Source organism: Malus domestica, chromosome 09 (genome assembly GCF_042453785.1).
Source record: "Malus domestica chromosome 09, GDT2T_hap1".
NCBI lineage: Eukaryota > Viridiplantae > Streptophyta > Magnoliopsida > Rosales > Rosaceae > Malus > Malus domestica.
In genome coordinates this window covers 10,533,183-10,555,287 of record NC_091669.1, presented here as the reverse complement: position 1 = coordinate 10,555,287, position 22,105 = coordinate 10,533,183, and the positions used below count along the sequence as shown (strand labels likewise).

General features: G+C 34.5%; 1 protein-coding gene across 2 annotated transcripts; it reads right to left on the bottom strand.

Moving 5' to 3' along the window:
- Window positions 1–798: 798 nt before the first annotated feature.
- LOC103441430 (zinc transporter 8-like) lies at window positions 799–4,448 on the bottom strand. 2 transcript variants are annotated; one of them, XM_008380109.4, is made up of 5 exons: window positions 3,556–4,448; window positions 2,382–3,442; window positions 1,644–2,260; window positions 1,414–1,563; window positions 799–1,304 (listed from the first exon to the last, which is right to left on the bottom strand). In XM_008380109.4, exons 3-5 carry the CDS (start codon window positions 2,241–2,243, stop codon window positions 999–1,001), a joined length of 1,056 nt encoding a protein of 351 aa, XP_008378331.1. In that variant the 5' UTR covers window positions 2,244–2,260; window positions 2,382–3,442; window positions 3,556–4,448; the 3' UTR covers window positions 799–998. The 2 variants fall into 2 exon arrangements, with proteins under 2 accessions (XP_008378331.1, XP_028963966.1); XM_029108133.2 differs by having other exon boundaries at window positions 1,644–3,442.
- Between the last annotated feature and the right edge of the window lie 17,657 nt (window positions 4,449–22,105).

Here is a 22,105-nt window from a genome sequence, read left to right as displayed (position 1 = left end):
GGAGTTTTGAAAGTGGAAATACGAGTTCCGCCAAAAATGACCATGTCACTCACATTCGCATGTCATTTCCTCTTCGAGAATTTATAATATTTTATTAAAGTTTTTGTTTTTTACTAGTTGGATTTTCCTTCGTAGATTTTCAATCGCTCCTAGATTTCTACTAGCTTTTCCTTCACTTTGGAAAATAAGGGAGAAATGGATCCAAAATAAGGGGGGAAAGGATCCTCACCGGATCCTTTTTTTAGAGACCTAGAAATCTCGTAATCGTGTCTGTTCATCGTACATCGTGTGGTCATAAATTATTTAAAATTTAAAACATAAAATTAAATGTAAATAGTATTTAACAAAAACTGACCGCACGATGTACGATAAACGAACACGATTGTTGGATCTCTAGGAAAAGGATCTGGTAAGGATTCTTTTCCAAATAAGGGGACCAATTTTTTTTTGGAAAGGGATCCTCTCCAGATCCTTTTCCACCTAATCCGGGATCCGGACCGTTCAAATTTCATTCAACGGCCACAATTATTATCACTTTATAAATGTCCCTTTATTTGTAGCCGTTAAATGAAATTTGAACAGTTCGGATCCTGGATTATGAGGATTAAAGTGGAAAGGGATCCGGAGAGTAACCATTTCCAATTTTTTTTCATAATAAATGGAACTTGCTTTGCATTTTACGCCAATCATAATTTCAACATAGAAAAAAATATGGTGGATAATCGCTCCTAGATTTCTGCTGACTTTTCCTTCACTTTGTAAAATAAGGGGACCAATTTTTTTCATAGTAAAAGGAGCTTGCTTTGAATTTTCAGTCTATCATAATTTCAAGGTAGAAACAAAAAGATAAGTGGACGATAACATTGATCCATATATGCGTAGTCGAGGGATCCACTAGATTAACGGTTCAGATTAAAAGTTGACTGCATAACAAAAAAAACTTTATGAAAGTAAACAAAAATTATAGACAATATCTTTTGATTGACTAAGGTGTTTAATTAAGCCCATTTGGCCAACAAAGACATGCAACCAGCTCCAACAAGAAGAGATATGTTTGCCCCTGCTTGAAGCCTTCCGTCGCTCTGCATTTTTTGGTTCATGAAATCAGCTGCTAGCAGATCAACAAGGGCCATGTAGATTAAAATACCGGCTGATGCCGCGTTGAAAACGCCTTCCACGATGAGTGCAGTCGGGCTGCTTTCGTCATAAACATTTGATATTCCAATTCCGATGCCAATCCCAACAGGAGTTGTAAGAGAGAAGAACAATGACATGATTGCAACAGCTCGATTCTCGAACATCGCCTACAAAGAACATTAGAAAAATAATATCCGATCAACATCCAGTGTTTTTTTGCTCTAAACAACTTGGCTACCATCGTATTGACATCAATAATTAGAGGCAAAAAATTACCTGAGTTATGCATCCACCGAGTCCCATGCCTTCAAAAAATTGATGGAAAGACAACGCAGCTACAAGAGGCTTTATTGTTTTTGGACTTTCAGAAGCACCTAACGAAATTCCTATAATCACAGAATGCACAATAATCCCCAACTCCAAAACCTGCCACAAAAATAAAAGATAATTAACGATTTAATTCACCACTAATCACAAAAAAGAAAACTATTCAAAAAGAAAATTACCTGTGAAATCACTCTGTGCCTAAGAAGTTCTGTTGAGGGCGAAGTGTCAACTGCTCCATGCGCATGGCCGTGAGTTGAATGAGTATGAACATGCACGTGACCCCCATGCTCTTGAGCCTTCTCTTCGTCTCGATTAATATTGTTCTCGAAGTGAGAATTGCTGTAATAAGAAGTGGCATAAGAATCCACCATCAAAGTCCCAATGGCAGCCATCATGGCCACAAACCCAGTGAAGGGAAATTTCCCCCATGGGTTCTCCTTAAGAACCGGGTCCGTCAAGTTCTCAAAAGCATCCGGGAGGACGTGGATGAACCCAGTAGCCAATATGACCCCGGCTGCAAAGGCCTTGATGATGAAGAATATGTTCCTATCGGGATGTAAAGCCGGAATGGTCTTCCCAAGAATTGGAATACCAACACCGAGTGCACCGGCGATTAGGATGGATGCAATCGCCCCGATTTTGTACTTTAGAGCTTCGGTTCTGTTCCGGTCCCCATCTTCTTCTTCTTTTTCACAGGTGCAGTCTCCGAAAACTAAGGTGGGGAGTATGAAGAGGAGGCAAAAGAATGCAAAAGGACCATGCTGTCGAAGTTTGCTCATCGCAGAAAAACCACGTACTACGAAACGCAAGAAAAAGTAGACGGCAAATTCAGGGTTCGAAACGCTACTTCATATAACAAAAAAAAAATAGTTGGACGAAAGTTTAAAAGCACAAAACAGATGAGTGGAGGATCTTACTTCAATCAAAAGCAGTCGTAAGTGAATGAAGGAAAATCGAGAGAGGTATGAGAGAGAGAAGGTTTGAAGCTGGTAGCACTTTATATAGGATTCTAAAGGTCTTTGGTGTGGTTGATACGGCTCCATAATCGAGATGGACTTGGAGGATTTGGGATTGTTGACTTGTTGACTTCAAGGGAAAGAATTAGGTTTAACAAAACAATAATGGTTAATTTCAGTTTACTGTCCTAAAAGTTTTTAGTTTTTAATATTTAATACATGAAATTTTTTCATCTCAAAGTAATACTTGTAATTTTAGAACAATTTCATACATTTGTTAAAATTGCTATTAAATGGTGATGTGGAGCTCACGTAGATAATGACCGTTAATATGGGCGACATGAAGATTAAAAATTAAAAATATTAATAAAATTAAAAAACTAAAAAAATTAAAAATTAAAACAGATTTTCTTCTTTCCAAAGCCATGGCCGATTGCTTCCTCCACCTCTCCTCGTCCCACGACCTCCTCGACTCCTTCCTCCTCATACACCAGGAGGTTAAAACTCTCATCCTCTCCTCCACCAAAACCCACATCTCCAAACCCACCGTTGACCGCTACATCTCCGACTACTTCGGGCGCAGCGTCAAAGCCCTAGATGTCTACAACTCCATCCGCGAAGGAACCGAGCAGATGCACCAGTGGCTTAAGCTGCTCGACATCTTCTCCCTCATTACCTACTTCACCCCTGTTTTCAACATTCAGACCAAAACCCACTTTCCCAATTCGAATCAACCCACGTCGTCATCTTCTTCTTCGCCCAGATCGGCCATTTCTGCCGCAGGAATCTTCTTCGCCGCCGACAATTCAACCACCATCTCCATCCCTACCTTCCCCTCCTTCGAACCCAACACCCTCAAAGTACCCATTTTCCAGTTCCAATTTTCCCCATTTTTCCGAGCCAAACCCTTCCCCTTCTCCTCCCCCTCCCCCTTCCCCTCCATCGAAAAATCGGATCTTTCGAGGCGGGATCGGCTGAACTTGTGCATATCATCACCCATCATCAAGGCAGCTGCCGCTGCCCTACAAATACAGAGAACAAAAATGTTCAACTTAATAATTATTCAACACAAATGATTAAAGATAAGAGCTTTAATTAATTTCCAAAAAAATAAGAACTTCAGTAAATCATGTACCTTTGCGAATCAGTTTGTTGCTGCTGAAGTACGAAGTTCATGCACTTGGAGGAGTAAGGGAAGGAATTCACTGACGCTGCCATGAGCTGAGAAGCAGCAGCAAGCCTCTGCTGCTGAGCGGTTTTAGATCTGAGAGGCGCTTCATGGTCCATCATCTCCATCACCTCCCACCCCAGCCACCGTTTTCGGCTCATTCCCCGCCAACATCGTCGCGCCGAAGAAGGCTCTTGCGACCTAGCCATCGTAAAGCTCATCCTGTCCAAAATCCATGCTGAGGTCCTGATGGTGGAGATCGAAGGGTAAAACAAGAAATTTTGTTTTATTTTTTATTTTTTATTTTCTTAATTTTTTAAATATTTATGTTGATTATATTAACACATGGAACTCGGTCATTATTCACATAAGCATCACATCACACTTAACGGTTCACTTAACAGTAACGTTAACGGATGTATGAGACTATCCCAATATTATAATTTCGGATACCACTTTGAGATGATAAAAACTTCATATACTAAATGTTGAAAATAAAAAAACTTTAAAGTAATAAACTGAAATTAACTCAAAAAAGAATTAACAAAATAATGAGATTATGAACTAATCAACCTATATAACCTTATAGCCGATCAACCATGTAGTATTGATGCATACGAAAATTTTACGGTTAATGGTGAAGAAAAAATGAGGACATTCTATGGAGGTTTTGTTTAGGAAGGCAACTATGAGACTGACTTAAACTGTCATTAAAAAACAAGTGTATTAAGCTGTTAGGAAAATCCGATGTTTTAATTTCAAAGTGTCGAAACAGTAGACATAATATGTAGAAGAACAGGGGGGTAGCAAGAGGTTTCACACAGAATCAACTTTTGAATTGATAAATTTGTCAAAAAAAATGACGAAATAATGTGATTCTTCTATTTAATTCAACTAGCATATGGGCACATACAAAGTGTGTGAGAAAATTTTTTATTTTTGTTTTTTAAATAGAAGGAGAGTGATAGAGAATGTGGAAGTGGGAAGTTTTTCTTTTATTTTTTTATTTTTTTAATTAGAAATATGTTATGATTATATGTATGTGAGCCTTTGAAAAAAAAAACAGAATTTGGTTATATGAAATTATATTTCTACCCATATTTCTTATTCATGTTCTATTTTAATTAAAGGGTTAAACTGATAATTTCATAAAATTTTGGTTCACAATGAATATTTTATTAATTAGTAGACATAATGTCCCCGTCCAAAATGGTCAACGTAGAGGCCTGCACAAACTCTTAATTAATTCAATTAATTGTTGCCGCTGATAATTATATGGGAGGGTCTCAATTATTTGAACTTAGATTGGTAAAAAATTATGTTCATATAGACTTTTTTTTTTTTTAAGCGAGAAGGAATTTATAGAAAATCAAATTTTGTTTGCATCTTCCGGATAAACTTTTTTGACTATATTGCAAATTTCCCATTGTTAGCGCTATATTTATTATGGCACAGTTTTTAATTTCTTTTTATGTCTATTTTACTCTCTCATGTTTATTAGGTGAATGTTACAACTTTGTTAATCTTAGACCAGCTGCTGTCCACCTATAGGTTGAAATTTTTTTCTCATTACCTAATAATATTTTTTTTGTTGCCATTTTTGAGTTGTGGTATCCAATTTTTTTTTGCTTCTGCCAAATAGGTAGTATTTTCTTCCAATCCAATCACAACCTACAACAATCAAAATTAACTAATCACACAATTAAATAAAAAATATTTAACAAAAAAATAAATAAATCAATTGGGAGAAGGAAAGATGGAGGAGACGGTGTTGTGAGAGAGACAGAGAGTGAGTTTTGCAGGTTCATGAGCAGCTACGTCAGGGTTGGTGAGATTAGAACTAAACTGTGAGTGACTACTATTTTCTTGTACCATATGATCTACAGGTCAGTCAAGTTGCATGATACTTCCAATAGAAACTCACATGCATAGCTTGGTACTTGCCTTCGGCCTTCATCTCAAATGGAAGACATGCATCTCCTTCGGATTCACTAGTCCTAATCCATCAAATCTCGTGATCCGGACTATTGAAATTTGATCAAATGGTTAAAGTTATTATAACTTTTAAAATAAACCTATTTTTATAGCCGTTGAATTAACTTTTAATGATTCAGATCATGAAATTTAGTAGATTAGGACCAATGAATCTGAAGGGGACCATGTCCTCCATTTGAGATGAAGGCCGAAGGAAAGTACCAAGCTATGCATGTGAGTTTCTTTTGGAAGTATCATGCGACATGACTGGCTAACAACTTCCTGCCAACGAAGTCAACCTGATTGGGACCAGTGGAATCAAACCTATTCCTCGTAATTTATAAGGAGTAGAATTCTCTCTCTTCTTCTTTCTATTCTATCCATTCCTTTCACATTCTTTATTTTATCTTTCTCTTTTTATAAAAAAATTAATATAAAATATTGACATAACTTAACCGTAACCATTCAAATAGGAGTGGAGGGAAGGGGAGAGAAAAATAGAAGGGAGAAAATCCTATTCCAATTTATAAAAATTTAGAGATGATCTAAGAGCACTTTCAACGTACTCTTTTGTCATGTGTACTGGCTCCATTTGCAATTCAATCCCATGTCAAAGTGGCGTTAGCTCATTCGAGCAATTAGGCTGAGGTGGGAGAGCTCAGGCGCAAGTCCAAGGCCCAAGCGTCTAAGGGAGAGTGATGCAAGGCTGATGTCAGCCACATTATAAAAAAAAATTCTTTAAATACCTTACCATTTTCTCTCACCTTACACCACATTTCAATATTTTCAACGATTCAGAACATGGAAGGACATATTGCGCAACATAATTAGTTAAAAATCTTATCGAAATTTACTGACAAAAATTGTATTTTTAGATAATGACACGTGACCAGACGAGATCGGTTAAAAATCATATCTGAAATTAAAAATAAAATTATTTTTTTATTATTTTATAAAATAAAAAATACTGATATTTTACTGTCTATTGTCATAGCTATTCAATTTAGGAATGGAGATGCAAAAGGTAATTACTATTCATTGAAGGGAGTTACTATTCACTTGAGGGGATTTAATTGTCAATTGCCAAGGGGTGCCTTTACACACTGGAAGTGCCCTAATCGACATAATTTGTACTGATTATATTTCGGCCCTGTTAGCATTCAATCAACTCTCATTCATTTTTTTTTCCTTTAAACTCTTTATTTTGGACGAAAATTTTAACGAAGTTTGTCAAAAAGATTATTGACACATCCCAACCCGAAATGTCCACCTAGACACCCGAATCGCAATGTGTTGTCCAACACCTGAAAGGTAACAAAGCCATCAAGTGTAGTGATATGGAAAATGTGAATAAATTAAAACCTAAAAGTGACTAATTTAGAGTGCGCATGTGAGCGAAATCGAACTTATATCACACAAGTGATGTCAGAGCATAGATAAATTGCAGTAAAAGAAAAGTAAGGACATTTATACCGAAGGGAGAAGTCTCCTATATAACAACTTTTACCAACCATCCTTGTTGTCACAAAACCTCTGCCACTAAATCATTGGGGAAGGGCGTGAAAAATAAGGGTGAGTGGGCCTGAAAATAATTTTTTGTAAAACCTTTTCGAAAAGTGTAACCCCTAACTGTCCCAAAAATATTATAATACTAGTATGTAATTGTCACGCCACAGACCCGAGGTCAATAGGAAAAATTTCGAACCCGAATCCGACGCGCAAGCTAAAAATAAAATTAAATAAAAGGAAAGTGAAACTGGGTGGAAAATATGAAATTTCTCTTATAACCAGAAATCGATAATTCTTTACAAGACAAAATTAAATAAATACAAAATTCTATCCTCACACTTAATCCGATCTCATCCCGTTTATCCTTTTTAACTGTTTAGTTTTTAAACCTGCATAACAATAGAGAGGTGAGTTTCAACAGCTCAATAGAGACATAACCTTATCACAGTAATTGATAATATTAAATTAAGTGTCATGAAATCATATAGCCAAATATCAAATCATTATTGATAATAATGCATGAATGCAATGCAACCTCTTCGGCTACCCTTGTTCATAAACATGCACGTCCCACACCATTCATTTTACCCCTGCAGAGGTGATTCAAATGTTCTATTATAGAAACTAACCCCCATATGATATCCCAAGTTCGTAAACCCCTTTTGCTAATCATCTTATCTAATGCATTGATCTCCAGCCCAAATCACCCACATCGACAATTCCCATTGATCCTATTCTAATGTGTACATCGGACTTGCCTGGAACTGGTTTCACAATGAATAGATTCAACTACACAAAAGATCCTTTCCAACTACCCTCATTTCCATACTTCCAATCTAAGTACTAAAATTACAACCACATCAACATGAATGATGCACAAATAATGTCATTTTATCTTTCACATGTATCACATTATATTCTCAACGAATAGCATTCCAGCAATAATTCTGTAACCAAGAACAAGTAAACACTTAACTGAAGCAATTAGCTAATTATTATCCAATCACATTAATCAACCAAAAAGATCAAGAATATTATCACTTCACGAAATTTAATAAAATCAATTTCTGTAAAGGTTTGCCTTATTTCCCCTACTTGGATTCCAAAGCTAAAACCAAGATCCACAGAACTACCAAAATAGCTAAGCTCCACGTACTTATCCACATCACTATGAAATAGTTAAGTTCCACGTACTTGAGCAAGCTCCTTGATCACTTTCTAATGCCTTTATTACTCTATTTTCTTTTCTAATCTCTCTCTCTAACATATATAATGTATATACACACACGTACATATATATATGTACACACACATATACACGGACATACATGCATGGCTTCCTAGCAGCCAACATATTATATATATATATATACTAAAACCTAGTTTTGGGTTACTATTTACCTATAGTGTGCGGACGAATTTGCCCCTCATTTTCTTCAGTGTTTTCTAAATTTGGTGGGATTGTGCAGTGAATTGGCCATTTTGCCCTTGGTCATGTGTGTTGCGCGTGCGTGGCTATCAGATTTTCTAGGGAAGATGCTAGAAGCATCTTTCGTTTCTCTCTTTCTTCTTCTCTTCTTCCACCTCTTCCTTCCTACTTCAGTGCTCCATTTTCAATAGCCTTCCTCATTTTTCAATCAAACAAAACCACCACCAACTCTACAAATTGCTTATCCACCAATTCACCCAAATCCGGCAACTAACTCCATAGCACACATGAGAACCGCAACGCACAACCAGTCCATACACATATTTTCCATAACCCTCTTTACGAAATGTTAGATCCCACATCATACAGGGGAGTGGATCCTCTATGCCTTATATGTATATTCTCATCTCTTCCTAGCACGAGGCATTTTGGGAGCTCACTGACTTCGGGTTCCATAGGAACTCTGAAGTTAAGCAAGATCGCATCGAGAGCATTCCCAATATGGGTGACCTACTGGGAAGTTGCTCGTGAGTTCCCAGAAACAAAACTATTAGGGCGTGGTTGGGGCCCAAAACGGACAATATCGTGCTATGGCGGAGTCAAGCCTCGGATATGGTGGGGGCCGGGGCCGAGATGTGACATTGTTAGATCCCACATTGCCCAGGGGAGTGGATCCTCTATGCCTTATATATATATTCTCATATCTTCCTAGCAAGAGGCTTTTTGGGAGCTCAATAGATTCGGGTTCCGTAGGAACTCCAAAGTTAAGCGAGATTGCAGCGAGAGCATTTCCAGGATGGATGACCCACTGGGAAGTTGCTCGTGAGTTCTCAGAAACAAAACCGTGAGGGCATGGTTGGGGCCTAAAGCGGATAATATTGTGCTATGGTTGAGTCGAGCCTAGGATGTGGTGGGGGCTCGGGTCAGGATGTGACACAAAACGTAAGCAATTTGCTTACCCCGCTTTAGATTTTAAAAAATTATTTACCAAAGAAATTTATAATCTGGTGATTTTCTAGGGATCCAAGGATTGAAAAAATTATGGGTTCTTAGAGGATTGGAGTGAGTGAAAGTGATTAATCAATCAATCAAAGAAAGAAGTGAAATTTTCTAGGAAAGTCAAGATTTTTTGTTTGATTTCTAAATAGCGGTTTAGGGTTTAATATACTTTTTCAAAATTTCTGTTAAATAATTCTTCTTTTGTAATATTTGCAACACTTCAATTTTCGCCTGAAGCTTCATTTCAATTGGTGCATGAATTTCATTGATTTCTTTGCTTTTTGTTTTAGGGTTTTGGTGGTTGAATAAAACACATAATTGGGGAACAGAGCAGTGAGCCAAAGGTACCAATTTTTGTGTTTTTTACTTTCATGCATGAGTTATATAATTTTTTTAGGAATAATTTTATATGTGATTAGTGGAGATTTTGTGTATAAGTAGGTAAATTTGGCCTTAGTATTTGTTCTTGAATTGTTTTGTTAGGGTTTCTCAAACCCTAGATTTGATTTGAGCCTGTTGAATTTACTGTAGTGGGGGTATATGGAAGTATAATACATAAGTGGTGTGTGTGTTTTTGTGAGCAAGTCAGAACCAAGAGCATGTTTTCTTGGGTTTTTGTTGTTTTAGAATCTCACTCAGGTGAGTTACTGTGCAGAGGGTTGAGACTTTGTGTTGATTCGGGTCTTTTTCACTTCGAAAGAAAACTATGAAACTCTATTAGAAGTATCAAAGACTTTGTTTTTCGTAGATTTAGAGTTTTGTTTAAGTTTTATTATATTAGAGTTCAATTTGGTTGCTCCTTGGCTGTGGGAAGAGAGTCTAGGTGTGTCATTTGGTGAAGCATGGGTTGGGGAAAGAGACAGGGAGTGTAAGGAGTGTGGTTGCAGATGAGCATTTGAGGTAGAGAGATTTTGGGTTTTCCATTTGGCCATCTGATTGTTGTAATCGGTTAGTTACTTGATCAAACTGTTATGGGTCTGTAGTTTTTGAGACTTTGGGTTTTTTCGCATGAGAGAGTTGGTATTGATTGATAAATTAGTGGTGTATTTTTCTGTTTTGATTTTTCTTTGTTCTTCGTCCCCTTTCCAACACCACCACCAACATCACTTTCACTAGATGAAGGTGGAGATATTTAGATACCTATTAAGATGCAAGAATTGTACTAATAATTTGATTAATAAATTTAACCTTTGATACAGATGTCGGTCATCTCTACCATCTCCTTTTACATTTGGTTAATAAATCTTACATTTGGATATCAAAAAATTAGCGTGGCCTTTTGTAATCATTGCTTCATTGTTTTCACACTGATTTGGGAATACATCTGTGATTCCAGAATTGAAAGTGAAAATTGGTCAAAGTTGGGGGGTTGAACCGCTTTTTTGGATTTGTGGTCAGCTGTCGTGTTGTTAAGACCTTGGAAAGGAATCTGAATTTTGGATTTTCAATTACAGAATGGCTTTCAAACATGAAATTGAGTAACCCCTGAATTTTGGGCACTTCTGCAAAAGCAGGCCAATTTCGGATATTTGAATTGCAGATTGCATAACATACCTCTTTCTAATATTTGAAACCCTATTAGATATTTGAATTGATACTTGAACTGAAAAAACATCAGATAGGCCAATCAATTTAAATATCATATATCATTTTTGTATTATGTTTCTCATTATCATATTTTAATCATCGTTATTGGCATTAAATGTGATCAGGTAAGATTTTGGGGTTTTTATTTGGCATTTCATTCAAGTATTTTTTGCTTCAAATTAGAAAACAAACTCAAGCCCTCAAACCCTGAAAACAAATGCTTAATTCTTATGCATTCTATGTTGCTACTGAGGTTTACAATTTTTTTTTATTTTTTGGTTTTTATTTTTCCTCCTCAGTTATTATTTTCCTTTTACTGTATATTGTATTGTCTGTTTGGGAATGCCTCTGTTTTTTTACGTGCTGAGAATGCCTCTGTCAAAATTTTAATGGCCTTTCTTTGTTTCATCCCTATCATTTTCCTCATTTTCTATGTCCAATTATGAAGCATCTTTTCATTTTTATTGATATAAAGACTTTTCTTTCTCCAATTATGCCTCCGTCAACTCTTTTCAATTTAAATGCACTAATTTAGTACTCACATTTATCTAATAGAGCATATGGAAGAAAAAAAAGGAAACATGGATTATATATGCGCCTTCACTTCGTTTTCTTATACATCCTATTGTTACGAGATAAATTTAACACACATCCATACTAGCAGCTCCCGTTTACAAAATTTGTAGAAACCAGCTATGAACCGTTGCAGGAAAAATTCAGAAAAGAAAACACCTCTACATACTGAAGATTATGTCTAACTTTAGCATACTTGAAGCCGGTACGCTATGCCATCAGCTGCCTCTAATTTTGTAAACCGTTAATTCTATATTAAAATTTGAAATTATGAATCCTTATAATTGAAATGCCAATGATCTGAAGCTCATGACTGAATTATTATAGTTATGTAAGATTTAGTGAATACTTTTTTCTAACTGTCTTTCGCTGCAGAATCACCGCCACCAACAGCTCTGGCCGTGCAATTCGTCATCGTTCAGTATTCCTCCAAAATTCCGCTATCTCTCTTTGCTCTCTCCGACTCAGTGCATCTCTATTCTTCCAGGTACACCCATGTCTATATCCCAAACGACTATCACATATCTATTTGTTAAAGAAGGCTTTTGCCTTTTGGGTTCAATTTTATCTACTCTTTTTTAATTCAGCAATGGAGCTTGCATTATCGTATGAGAAATTGGCAAATGAAAGCTGCTCTACTTGCACACTGTAAAACATTCTCTCAAGGATTATAAATTTAATAATTAAAGAACAAAGAAGGAATAAAAGTTCCTGAATTTAAAGCATGCGTCATAACGAATCATGAACCCCCTTTGGTGGCAGGGTATTGTAGAGGGATATGGTACACATGAGTATAATTGAAATAAAATTATAAACATTGTTGTAATTAGGTGGAACTAGAGTTGCAAACCCGCGGTTTCATGGGCTTTTTTGCTAGTGTTTCCTAAAATCGTGAATCAAAGAATGAAATGCAACCTCTATTTACAGTAGAAAGGGCCGGCTCCCTACAATGTAAAATATATTATATGTAGGGATAGAAATGTAACTGAAGAATGGCCACTTGACAAGTGGGTTTCAAGGTGTCGTTGTGCATGGGGTAGATGACTTGGGATTAACACATGTGGCTTTGCCAACAATGGTGGAAGTTGATGGTGTCAGTGGAATCCCTCAAAACCTCACACCTCATTGTAAATATAACAGCTGTCAAGAAAATGAATTGTTGCGTGTTGGACTATGAAGGAAGCCATATAGTTGTTGAACACCTCCAAGCAAAATGGGATAGACTTCAATTGCAAGACTACACCTTGCTAATTGTAAGAAACTATCGACTAGAAGTTGACAGCAAAATGCAAAAACTAATATGTAATCTATATATATATATATATGGAAAAGAAATAAACAATATCATAGTAGTTTAAAAAATACCATTTGTTCTATATTTTAAAAATACGGGTTCTCACAGTAATACGGTAACTGTAGCAAAAGTAAGTCAAAAGATATAGGGTACAACAAGAAGTTTCCTCAACATTAAAATCTCAAATTGATACTAGAAATACTAGCCCATGTAAAAAAAAAATTTTAAAGAAAAACTAATGAAAAAGGCTTCAAAACTTTGAGTTTTAACCTAAAGTCACCTAATAACTTTTATTTAATGATAAGGACAAGAGATAATAAACAAAAAATGTTGGATTTATTCCGATGTAAATCAAACTTAAATGGTCTACAACATATAATAGGAATGTAATATTGGAGATTAATGTAGATATTGTGATTTATTTCCTAAAGATATCAATCTTATATTAGATGTCTTGTAATACAAGTAAGATTGATGGAGTCCTTGATTTTATGTGATTATGATACCTAACTGATAGGCTAAAAAGTGGGATTTGGGATTCCTTTATGGATGGAACCTTAATGCCTTAGCCAGTATAAATACTAAGGTCCCTGCAAACCCTAGAGACACAACAAACACTTCCCATAAAGTAGTTGTATCCGGCTAGGTGCTTTGTAGAAGACTTTGGTGTTGCCGCATCCTTCATCTTCTCCGTTTGATCTCCAATGGCTATCGCTTTATGATCAGGTCAGCTAAAATTCCTTCGTTTGTGTTTTAATTATATAACCACATAAAGTTTACATGTGGTATCAGAGCCACTGGTTATATAATTAAAACCTATTAGGTTTAATGTTATATAATATTCTCTTGAACTGCGTGTTTAATCCAAATTCTCATTGCATATACTCAGGCAACATCACCATGCGATTTGAATAAGTTCAATTGTTAATTATGATCAGGTTGCATAATTATTCAGTTTTAATCAAGAATATTTTTCACTAATATTATGGTTGCAGTCAAGGGAAATTTATTAAGAACTATGCTAATTGATACCTTGATTATTATCAGCAAGACAAGTTGCCTGATTATAGCACGAATCCATAATATTGTATGCGGTGTATTATATATAACCACATAGCTTTGCTTGCCAATTGGAAATTGAACTACGCTTAGAGGTGCTTTTGATCAAGCATGAATTAAATTATGGAATTGAAGCATAGAATTTATATAATATTCTTATGGTATTGAAGCATGAAATTTAAAAACCATATAGGAATTGGAATCCTATAATCAAATAGGAACGTAAAGAAGCATATATGTAAGGCGTGGTATTATATTATGTATTTTACAGTGGAAACCATGGCACTAAGAAGAATAACAGTTTTGTTCTATTTCAATCTTCATGCTAGTGTTTTGGTTGAATTGATTTACCATGTGCCACTGATGATCTCAATTTTTGTAAGCATGCTATATTTGTTCTGACCTTACTGAAGAGGTCCCTCCGATTAGCAAGCAGAACGAAGTCATCTACCAAAGCAAAATGGTTTGTTTCATTGACTTTGATTTCCATAATGGTTTATGGTATTTTGGTTGATATATATTTGGGTTGATCCCTGAAAGCTTAAATTGGTAATAAGATAAGATATAATTGCATGAGTGATGTACTAATTATTGTAGAGTATGTACATACATTGATTACCATGTATCGGTTAAGTATGTCATGAATATGGATCCAAATATTATATATTTTGGCAATACGTATCTAAATGGGCATATGCTTATTGAATAAGAACTAATATTATTTTCCATGAATTGCATTCTATATGAATTGCTACGAGTGATACGTTAATGTGACAAGAAACAATTGCATAAGTGCCAGCAATTGTTGGATCAAGCAAGTATATATAATTTTCTAAAGCCAATTATGTATCTACAGTTCGCATAGCATGTATATGTATTTACATTTGTTCTAACCTTGCATTGGAGAATTTCTTAAGATTCCTCAGTGGAACAAGCCCAATGAAGAGGTTCGTATTACATCGGTATATGAAATTCTGGTATGATGTTGCCTTTTGGTCTTCATGATAAATTATATAAGGAATGGTTATGTTGGATTCATGAAGTGTTATATTGTTCTTGCAAAATCCAACCATCTCGTGACGTTTTTTTTATTGTAGGAGACATAATTAGTCATATCCTATAATTTATCAATACTATTGGGATATGTTATGCCTATGATTGTAATAACATATATTACAATAGTGTTGCAGGGAAGCATACGCTAAGTTTTATACATGTCAACTATATACATGTATGTTAATGAATTAGATAAAATTCCCATACATGAAAGTAAGTCATACAAATTTTGGCAACATTTGTTAAGCAAATGACGTGTATAGTGTTGCTTGTATGGCTAATTTGGTTCAAGCATGAGATAACATATTTTTAATATTGCCGTGGGTTTTGAACTATAGTGAATTGTGGTTTTGTTTCCACTAATTTTCACAATATGTGAATGAACTTTTATGCCATTAATAGCACAAGCAATATGCGTGACTAATCAATCAGGTTTTGTCTACAATTTTGCTTTCCTATCTCAGTATAGTCATTTAATTGTACATGACTAATGCATAACTTATGGATTGACTGAGAATGACAGAAAGCATCCAATGACAAGAATAAGGGTATAATACAAGTGAATAAGGTTTGTAGTAATTATGTGACAATTCTCATTTGTATTTTATCTATTTATATGAGAATTATGGTTGGCCATGTGATTATATATATGTTTATAAAGAAGTGGTGAACATATGAAGGCATGCGGTATGTATTTCATTCAAAGCATATGACTAAAATTGATAAGCATAAGTTTTCAAACTTGTATATAGTTTGTCAGTTTTTCCAATGCCTAAAGAATTTAAACAACGTTTTGATGAGTCAATTTTATGTGCCATAAGGGGAGAAGAAAAGAAATTATTCAAGGCTAATGTATGGCATGTATTGGAGTTTTTTCTTTTGGAAGAAAAGAATTTTTGGTTGTTCCTTTACTTAATTTGGTATTTACAAGGCTAATGCACGATTTTGATGCTAATGTTTTAGGAGTCTTGTACTACAGAAATAAAGGTACAAAAGGAAAGGAACTCGTTTGACTTAAGAGAGCATTTAAGTGATATCACAATTTGGCTTTTGAATTAAAAGCGACTATATTGTTTAAAGTGTTTCCATTTTGAATCTATTAGCTCCATCATGTTTTCTCATACGTGTTGATATCCTTGTGGTGGAAGATTGATATTATAGCTCTTATACAACTTGATCTATATGTGATTAATCTCCTTTCAAGTATGTTGTCAGGTTTTTTGAGATTAATTGGATATCGAAAGGAGTCATGAAGGCTGGAGATGATTAATGTCTTGTCAACTAAGCATGCCGTAGCGGCTTAGTTGATGCTGGGACTATGGTTTTAAGTTACTTTGATCAACGTTGCATCTTAATTAGAATAAAAGGGATAATCTTCTTGCCCGTAGGTGTGGATCGTTTCCTTTGTTTTAATTAAGATGGCATATTATGAGTTTTATTTCACAAGAGTTTGTGAAAACTTCATCTTGCCCGTAGGTGTTGAAGTTTTTTATGAAGGTAACTCTTGTGACATATAATTCAGTACTAGAAACTAATTAATTTTCTTGCCCGTAGGTGTAAATTAATCTAGTTTCATGAAGTTTATTGGGGATAAAGTTCCATGCCATCAGTTACAAAATCCCACTATGAGCCCCATAATAGGTTGTGGTTTTAAGGCATGGAAATCGGTTGCATCATAACATATTTTGTGTCTATTCATGAGACTTGTTGATGCAAAGTATTGGACCCATGAAGGTTAATCAAGGATTGCTAAGGTACACATTATTTAAGTCTTATGCTTGTAAATCTTTTCAATTTGAAGTATGATGTCGTTTTAGATGATGAAATTTGACTACTAGAGTTTCCCTTGGACATCAAAATTGAAATGATATGAAATTGAATTGTTATGGATGTATAAATTCATGATAGATGCACATGATTGTTTCTGGCAGATTGCATGTCTTGATTTAAATTGAGTGAATGATACGTCTAATGATCACCAAACGACCTGAATTTTTGATATGTTCAACATATATATGTCTACTATGTGTCTGAAAATTTTCGTAAAGTTTTGCCATGTAGTGTAATTATGGTGAATTTACTAGTAACCCATGCTCGTACAGACAGTTTTGCTGGCAGATTGTTTTTGTCTTTTGAGACGTCACTTTAGACAATTAGTTTGACCTAAAACGGCCCTATATTTTTATTTTATGATAGTATGTCTATTTTGATCTGTAAAATTTTGGTAGCAATTAAGCTTGTAAATTAATTATGATAAATTCTAAAGTAAGTGTAACTCATTGCTGAAATTCTGTTTGATAACTTTATGTTGGTTGTGATGTCTATTTAATTATGTCTAAAATATGAAACAAATTTGTTTAGGTAAATCCTTGAAAGAATATATGAATGAGTGTTTGCCCAAGTGGGAGAATTAGTGAAAGAAAATTGGGCTTCACACTCATTAACTTATTTGCAATAAGTGTATAAACTCTAAAAGTTTAGTGGGAGTTGTTCTAAAGTTTTGAGCATTAAGTGGACTTGCATAAAGTGTTATTCTATCTTCCATGAATATGTGTTTTGGTTGATGAAATTAGAATTATGCCATGACTCGAATGACAATAATATGTTTAAGTTGCAGAATGAGTACTTGGTGTATGTGTATATTTTTACTTGCAATCATTTGGATGCCTTGATTGATTATTTGTTAATCTTTAGAAGAATTTTGAGGCTCATGGGGACTTAGCACAAATATGGAATTATTAATGCAAATAGATGGTTGTGAAATGCATGGTTTTGTATAAACAGCGGTGAATGTCTTAGTTTTACCTTTCATTGAGATTATGCTATTTAAGGTGTTAAGGGAAGGTTAAAGAAAGACAATTTTGTAGTGATATGCATTCATTGACTAAGTAAGGGTGTTCCCACAAGCATATTTCAAAAGTATGATTTAAGTAGTGATTTGCAAATTAAGTGACGATGTTGCAAATCAGTGGGAGCTTGAGTTTCATGTAATTGATGCCTTACATTTGCAGATGACCTATAAGGTATGTATGGTTGATTGAATCCATTCATTCAGTTTAATCTCCGGTTGGATTCATGAAGTCACATGTTTATGTGTTGGTCAATTATCAGATGATGATATATCTGATATCCAGTTAAGCAAATTGCATTTTAAGTCATAAAGGAATGGTTAATCTTCTTGCTCGTAGGTGTGGATTAATTCTTTTGGTTCGACTTAAAATGGCATGACATGATTTATATGTTGTATTAGTTGTGAGGGTTTTTTCATCTTGCTCATAAGTGTTGAAAATTTTTTCTCACGAAAGTAACTAATATGGTATATGAACTAGTGTCAAAAACATGTTAATTCATCTTGCTCGTAGGTGTTGAATTAATTGTGTTTTATGAAGTTTTGTTTGCAACTGCAGTAGAAGTTTGCATTAAAGAGGACCTGAGATGATAAAAGTTGAGACACATTCAGGTAATTAAAGTTCATCTTTGCAATCATAATTTGACGGTGTTTCATGTGGATGAGGATTTTAGCATGTGTGATTATGAAGGTTTTTGGTTGTGTCAACCTTACAACCTTGTTAGTTTCATGTTGAAAGACTTATTTGACAGAAACTTGTATCAAGGATAGGATGTTATCACAACTACATGGCCATTAAAGTGACATTAATCTCCAATTTCAAGTATAAACATAAATACTATATGTGTAGACCAGTGGGAGAATGTTGGATTTATTCCGATGTAAATCAAACTTAAATGGTCTACAACATATAATAGGAATGTAATATTGGAGATTAATGTAGATATTGTGATTTATTTCCTAAAGATATCAATCTTATATTAGATGTCTTGTAATACAAGTAAGATTGATGGAGTCCTTGATTTTATGTGATTATGATACCTAACTGATAGGCTAAAAAGTGGGATTTGGGATTCCTTTATGGATGGAACCTTAATGCCTTAGCCAGTATAAATACTAAGGTCCCTGCAAACCCTAGAGACACAACAAACACTTCCCATAAAGTAGTTGTATCCGGCTAGGTGCTTTGTAGAAGACTTTGGTGTTGCCGCATCCTTCATCTTCTCCGTTTGATCTCCAATGGCTATCGCTTTATGATCAGGTCAGCTAAAATTCCTTCGTTTGTGTTTTAATTATATAACCACATAAAGTTTACAAAAAATACAAAAACTTGTTCAACCCAAAGCACGTGTGCACGCGAGCAGTGCCAAAGCAAGCATCTACCAATTCAACAGAAAACCAACCGTGCAAATGCAGCACACAAATTACTTTTTAAATATTTCATCAAGAAGGAAAAGGTTCAGAGAGAGAGAGAGAGAGAGAAGAGAATGTCAACCAAATCTATTCAAACTGACATCAATAAACCCCAAAAAAATTTAGAGAGAGAGAAATTTGAGATAAAAAAATATATTGCTAACATAATACATGACTACCACTTAGCCTTACATGTGGGGTAGCATGTCATCATCATCCTATGTTCCAATTATAGAATTCTTTATTAATTTTAACTCTAACGAGCTAAAACCTAAAAATAAAAAAATATTAGATTATGATCCTCAATGAAAGCACATTAGCTTTTCTCCTTCATTTATATTTTTGTTGTTATTTTTGTATTGAATAAATTAAAGGAAAGTCAAATAAATTCTTTGAAGAAATGTTAAAGAACAAATAGGAACGTGAAAATCATTATTCTAACTCTGTAAGAATATAAATATTATTGCCAGTGATTCATATGATAATGAGAAGAGAGCTTCAAATTTTGAACCTTATAGTGTTCAGTTTATAAAATAGTTGGTGTTTAGTTTAAAAAACAGTGATAGTGCTAGTGTTCGATTTTAAGAAATAGTCAGTATTTAATTTACGAAATAGTTAGTTTTTGGTTTAAGAAATAGTCAGTGTTTAGTTTACGAAATAGTGACAGTACTAGTTTACGAAATAGTGATAATACTAGTGTTTGGTTTAAGAAATAACCAGTGCTTAGTTTACTAAATAGTGATAGTACTATTACTTGGTTTAATAAATAGTCTATTTAGTTTACAAAATTGTGATAGTACTAGTGTTAAGTTTAAGAAATAATCAGTGTTTAGTTTACAAGGTGTTCAGCTTAAGAAATAGTCAGTGTTTAGTTTACAAAATAGTAATAGTACTAATGTTCAGTTTAAGAAATAGTTAGTGTTCAGTTTACGATATAGTCAGTGTTCAGTTTAAGAAGTTGTGATAGTATTAGTGTTACATTTAAGAAATAGTTAGTGTTTAGTTTAAGAAGTAGTCAATGGTCATTTTAAGAAATAGTGTTCGGTTTAAGAAGTAGTCAATGTTCAGTTTAAGAAATAGTGTTCAAATTTAAGAAGTAGTCAATGTCCTGTTTAAGAAATAGTGACAATATAAGTGTTCATAAAACTGAATAATAAATTTTTTCTTTATTTTTTATCTTGTAATATTATTACTTAGTTTATTCTCAAAAAATTGAAGGAATAGTCAAATAAACAAGTAATAAAATAAAAATAAAAAATAAATTATTTATGGAGTGAGGTGAAAGGAGAGAGAAGAGTGGGGAGAGGTGAAAAAAAAGTTGATGTGAATGGGTGAGGTGAAAGAAGAGAGAAAAATTGATGGGAACATGGGAAAAAGTAAGAGAGAAAAAAAGGTTGAACTGTTGAGTGAGAAAGTGTGTATGTGTGTGATGTGACGCGTGATCCCGCGCATCACTATTTGTTGGTTTTTTATTTTATTTTTTTGTTATTATGTAAAACTTTTATCATTTTCATTAAAATTTGAATCATTTTTATTAAAGTTTAAGTCCTTTTTATTAAATAAAGTTAGTAGATGATTTTTGGTTAATTAAAAGTTTTGAGAAGCCCTTTTCATTAAAGCTTCCAAATTTTAATTCACATTACATCTCATTCATATGAAAATAAATAAATACCTAAATGTTTATCTAAGCGTACCACAGATTCACATTAACAAAGAAAATAATCCATTAATCAAAGTGGAACCTTCTGTACGTTTATCTAACAAATAAAAATATTGAGGCAAATGCCTCAGCATCAAAAACTGTTAGTTTGTTATAACAGTAAAGTGTTATGAGATGAGTAGTGGTATAATATGTAATTAGTCATAGTTAGTTAAGGGTATTGTTGTACAAAGCCAAGGGCTATATATACTTTTCAGTGTAATAACATTATCAAGTAATGAAAACCATTTATCACAATTCTCTCTCTACACTTTCTCCTTTTCTCTCTAACTTGTTTCTTGCTCGAGAAGTTCTCGGTTTCTACATGGCTACATGGTATCACGCCGTTCTGGCTCACAGCAATCGATCCTCTTCCGCTGATCAATCAATGAATGTTCATTGATTCTCTACTCATTTGTACACTCTTTCTGTAATTTGCATTCTGATTTGATCTCTATCAGCCATGGTATCGCCCTTAGATTCGTCTTCTCGGATTGAACCGACATTGCCAAACCCTAATTCCTTTGGAATTTATGGACTTTCTTTAGCCTCGAATTCATATACATCTTTGATGATTCAGAATATTGGTAGTATGGTCCCGATCAAACTATCTTCCTTGGCGTGCATTGTTTATGCTGATTCTCAGTCGGTACAAGCTCATCGGCATCATTGATGGCACTGAATCATGTCCACCGCCGCTTATGCCTGATCATTTTTTCAACCCTACCTTTGAACTGTGGTATGAAAAAGATCAAAACCTTCTCATTTGGTTGAATTCCACACTCTTTAAGGAAATTATTCCATTCACTGTTGGTGTTTCATCATCGCGCGATATCTGGACAAAACTTGAGCAATGATTTTGGGGAGTATCTGAAGCTCACATTCATCAATTACACTCTCGTCTTCAAACTGTCCAAAAAGGCTCTCGATCGATCTCGGAATATCTGCAACAAATTAAGGAAATTTCTGATTCTCTTGCAGCTGCTGGAGTTGCAGTTCCTTATCGTGATTTAATTGCAGCGATTCTTCATGGCTTGCTTGATAAATTTGAGTCCTTTATTGACTCTATTATGCTTC